Genomic DNA, 4957 nt, shown 5'->3' on the forward strand with positions numbered 1-4957 from the left:
CCCTCCCCATCCCCCACCCCCCGCCTGCCAGCCCCCAGCCCCATCCATCCCCCACCCCTCCCCATCCCTCCCAGACAGCCCCCATCCATCCCGCTCCCCCAGGGGCTGTACCTTCAGGGTGAGGGCGCTGACTCTGGAGTCCAGGTTGAGGGGGAACATCACCACCCCGCTCTCGTCCGCCACCACCCGTCTCTCGGGGTGGGATGGGCCCCCCGACACCTCGGCTGAGACCCACACGGGGGTGCGAGGGGCTGGGGAGCCGTCGGCCAAGGTGACACGGGCCTGGGGGGAGATGGGAGAGTGGGGGTGGGGGCGCAGACACAAACAGCCCTGTGTATGCAAAGCCCCCCAGCTCCATGCCCCTTACCCAGACCCCCCAGACCCACGCCCGCCACCCCGACCCTCCCAGCCCTGATTCCCCAAACCCCAAACCCCTGACCCACAGCTATACACCCCCAGTCCCCCCACCCCCGATCACCCAGCCCCACGCCCCCCACCCCTGACCCCCAGCTCCCCCACCCGTGAGCTTCCCCCCCGCAGCCCCAGGCAGCCAGCGGCAGCTCCCCCCACCAGCACGAGGAAGGGCGCTCCGGGGATGAAGTGCCGTTTGGTTTGCGACAGGTCCACGTTGTAGGGAGACGTCACGAACTTGACAGTGCTCAGCTCCTGCTCCTCCAGCTCCCCACCTGCAGGGGGGACGCGAGCGTGAACGGCGGGTACAGGCCCAGCCCCCGCCCTGCAGGATCACAACCAGCGCCCCCTAGAGGGGACAGACCCCTACCCCATTCCCTGCCCCCCTGAGCCAGCCAGTCCCTGCCCTGGGGCCGGGTGGGAGCCGGCGCCCCCTAGAGGGGACAGACCCCTACCCCATTCCCTGCCCCCCTGAGCCAGCCAGTCCCTGCCCTGGGACCGGGTGGGAGCCGGCGCCCCCCAGAGGGGAGAGGCCCTGCCCCATTCCCGCCCCCCTGAGCCGGCCCGTCCCGCCCTGGGTACTCCGGGGGGAATTCTGCACTACCGCATGTGCGCATAATTAATGAGCCATGCATAATTTTATATTTTTGCGCAGAAAAAAGCTTCTGCCAAAGTGTTGCTGCAGTTCCGCCTTTGCCCCCCAGAGGGTGCTGCGGTGCTAGAACAAAGCAGCCGCTCCCAGCCAGCGAGGGAAGAGAACGAGCCACCTTCTTCGCACGGGCCCGGTCAGGGGCTATGGGGCGACGGACAGTGCGGGGCGCTGGGGGGCTCAGACAGGCGCTCAAGGGCTAGTGGGGGAGGACAGACTGGGGCAGGGCGGAATGGGAGTGGAGGCACCGGGCCACGCGGGAAGGGAGGCGCAGGGCCACATGGGGATGGGGGAGGGGTGCAGAGCTTCATAGGGACGGGGTGGCTGAGTGGGGCCACAGAGACACATGGGGACGGGGTAGGGGTGCAGGGACACATGGGGATGGGGCAGTGGGTGTCTGAGAGAGGGTGAAGGGACACATGTGGACAGCCCTCCCTCAGCTCCTCCATTACCCCGACTCCCCCCAGCCTTTGCTTCTTTGGGGGGCGGGAAATCCGGTTCTGTATTGTCGTTTCAATGAAGTATTACTCTGAGTTGTGGATTAATTTGCCTAGTAAGGAATCTGTTTGTCAAAAGACATCTCCTGAATCATTTTTGTTGTCTGTATTGTTCCAGACACACTTGCTGACAGGTAATTTGAAATAAATGACCAAACATAATTGTAACTGGTGTGATTATATTGTGTTATTTTGACAAATAAGATATGCAGATTTATGCAGAATTTTAAAATATTGTGCGCAGAATTTTTGTTGCAGAATTTTTATTTTTTGGTGCAGAATTCCCCCAGGAGTACCTGGGACCGGATGGGAGCCAATGCCCCCTAGAGGGGACAGGCCCTGGGCCCCGTTCCCTGCCCCCCTGAGCCAGCCAGTCCCTGCCCTATAGCCAGATGGGAGCTGATGCCCCCCAGAGGAGACAGGCCCTGGGCCCCATTCCCCGCCCCCCCGAGCCAGCCAGTCCCTGCCCTGGGGCCGGATGGGAGCTGGTCCCCCCTAGAGGGGACAGGCCCCAGCCCCATTCCCCACCCCACAAGCCAGCCAGTCCCTGCCCTGGGGCCAGATGGGATCCGATGCCCCCTAGAGGGGCTGGGCCCCGGCCCCCGCACTCACTGGCGGTCTCTATGAAAGTCACCGCGATGTAGAGGTTGGTCCCTGCCAGGTCCTGCAGGGGGCGTCCCAATTTCTCCGCTAGGAGGCTGCGGTTTAGGATCACTTTCGCTGCTCCCTCGTTCACCTGCCGGGGAGTGGGAGGGAGAGGATTAGATGATACCCAGCCCCCCCATACACATGGACCCAGCCGGGGGGGCCCCCACGGAGTGGGGGTGGGAGGAAGGGGGGCAGAGGGAGCTGTGACAAAGTGGGAGGGTTTCTTCCTTAACATTTTGCATGAAGACTCTGTGTGCCTCAGTTTCCCCATGTGTTACACAGACACCCGGGGGGGACCAGGGGGTGCAATTTTTGCTGAGCCCCCATGGGGCAGGTGGGGTGGCCTCTGGGTCCCCCCCAAGCTGGACTTTGCTGCAGGTCCCAGCACCCTGTGCTCCCAAGCTGTGTCTGGCACCGGATTCCCGAGGGCGAATAACCCGCCCATGTCACAGACTGGCTGGGAGTCGCTGCTGCCTGCGCAGTGGGGGGGGGTCCTTTGGGGGCATGTGAGGGTCCCCCAGGGGTCCCGTCCAGGGGGACTCACTGAAGGGGGCTCACAGGGGGCTGGGAGGGAGGGGGACCCTAGGGCGCTGGAGGGTCCCAGGACAGAGGGTCCCTGGGGGGCTCTGGGGGCATCCCATGGGGTCCCAGGAGGGGAGGGGGATCCTAGAGGAATGGGGATCCTGTGGGTGGATGGGGGTTCCATGGGGGGAAGGGGGTCCCAGAGGGATGGGGGTCCTGTGAAGGGATGGAGGATCCCAGAGGGGGGGTCCCAGAGAGATGGGGGTCCTGTGGGGGGAATGGGGTGTCCCAGAGGGGTGTCCCAGAGGGATGGGGGTTCCGTGGGGGGAATGGGGTGTCCCAGAGGGGTGTCCCAGAGAGATGTGGGTCCCAGAGGGGTGTCCCAGAGGGATGGGGGTTCCGTGGGAGGATGGGGGGGTTCTGTGGGGGGAGGGGGGTCCCAGAGGGATGGGGGTCCATGGGAGGATGGGGGGTTCCTGTGGGGGGAGGGGGGTCCCAGAGGGATGGGGGTTCCGTGGGGGGAATGGGGGTCTCACCGTGACCTGTTGCTCCAGGCCCCTGAGGAAGGTTTTCTCCCCGTCCTCGTCGCTCACCCCAAACCTCAGGTAGGCGACGCCGTTCACCCCCTTCCCATAGACGAACCTGGAGAGAGAGGGGGGGTCACCCCAAACCCTGACACCGAGGCGCAGAGCCCAGGGGGGTCAGTGTGGGGGGCAGAGGGACGGCTCTGCCGGGGTCTGGATTCGGTGGGGAGCTGCACCCCGAGGCCCGTCCCAGCCCCGTGGGGAGTCTGGGGCCGAGCCCAGTCACAAGGAGGGGGGATCCCGGGGAGCCTGGGGAAAGCTGGGAGCCAGAGCACCCCATAACCCCCCCCCCCGGCTGCCTGGGCCCAGCCAGAGGGGGGGGGGGGCGGGGGAGCTGCCCCTACCTGACCTGCAGGTCAATGCGCAAATCGGGGCCCCCCTGTCCCGTCACCAGCATGTGGGTCCGTTCGGGGACGATCTTCACCTCGAAATTGGGGAGCACTGGGGAGAGAAAACACACATGGGACCCAGGAGTCCTGGCTCCCAGCCCCCCCTCCCCCCTTCCCGAGCGAGAACCCAGGCATCCGGGACTCACCGTATTTCTTCACCTCGAACTCAGTGCTGGTGTTGGACTCAAGGGCGTTGGAGAATCGCGCCGTGATGCGCCAGGTCCCGGGCCTGGGAGGGGCGAGGGGGTGAGAGGGGATCCGGGCCCCCCGAGCTCCCCCAGCCCCTCTTCCTAGGGAACCCCGCTCCCAGCCCCTGATTGTTCCGAGGGTCCCTATTGTGAGGTTCGGGGGCAGCCCCCCATTGCCCCCCAGACCTCCCAGACAAGGATGTTGGGGTCCCGCCCCCAGACAGGCAGACAGGTTCCAGGGAGTCCCCCGACACCCCACTCCTGGGGGGCACTCCCCCCAGCAGGGGCTCCCCCAGTCTGGACTGGGCACAAGCCAGCTCTGGGGGGCTTCTCTGCCCCCTCCACCCCTGGTGCCCTCCCAGGGCAATGGGGTGTCAGTGTCACCCCCAGTCCCGGCCCCCCCACTCACTCGGAGATGTCGGGGATCGAGAGCTGGTCCGTGATGACCCAGTTCTGCGGGAACCGTTCCACCTTCCGCACCTGCAGCCCCCGGTTGTTCTGGGGGGCAGACGGGGGGGGGGGAGGGTGTTAGCGGGGGCCCGATCCACTCGTACCAGCGGGGCCCGATCCTGCCCCCGTAGCCCCCTCCACGGGGCCCCACCCCCATGGGCCTCGGGCTCCCGGCCCCCCCAGCCCCCCATGGGCCAGATCCTCCCCCTCCCCCTCCCAGCCTCGGGCTCCCTGCCCCCCCTAGTCCCCCATGGGCCGGATCCTCCCCCTCCCCCTCCCAGCCTCGGGCTCCCAGCCCCCCCAGCCCCCCATGGACCCGATCCTCCCCATCCCCGCCTCGGTCTCCCATCCCCCATGGGCCGGATCCTCCCCCTCCTCCTCCCAGCCTCGGTTTCCCACCCCCCCAACCCTCCCATGGGCCCAATCCTGCCCCCCCCCCGGCTCTCACCAGGACGGTGATGGTGATGGACTCGGCCGTGGGGTGCAGCTCGTGGTTCAGGGCGAAGACTCGGAAGTGAACTGGGTGGGGGAACGAGACAGGCTGTGAATGGGGGGAGCTGGGGGAAAGGGGGCAGGGGGTGGGGGGCTGGGGACCGTGGGGGGCAGGGGATAAGCAGGG

At 66.6% G+C, this 4957-nt stretch overlaps 1 protein-coding gene across 1 annotated transcript; it reads right to left on the reverse strand.

Moving 5' to 3' along the window:
• Positions 1–55: 55 nt before the first annotated feature.
• LOC115271468 (complement C4-B-like) lies at positions 56–4857 on the reverse strand (the record flags this gene model as incomplete). Its single annotated transcript, XM_029914025.1, has 8 exons — positions 56–282; positions 571–686; positions 2170–2293; positions 3264–3369; positions 3656–3752; positions 3847–3929; positions 4298–4386; positions 4787–4857. Coding segments are annotated over 8 exons (913 nt in total), but the record flags the coding sequence as incomplete, so codon positions are not given.
• Between the last annotated feature and the right edge of the window lie 100 nt (positions 4858–4957).

Source organism: Terrapene carolina, unplaced genomic scaffold (assembly GCF_002925995.2).
Source record: "Terrapene carolina triunguis isolate 2854851 unplaced genomic scaffold, T_m_triunguis-2.0 Scaffold27198, whole genome shotgun sequence".
NCBI classification, from domain to species: Eukaryota; Metazoa; Chordata; order Testudines; family Emydidae; genus Terrapene; species Terrapene triunguis.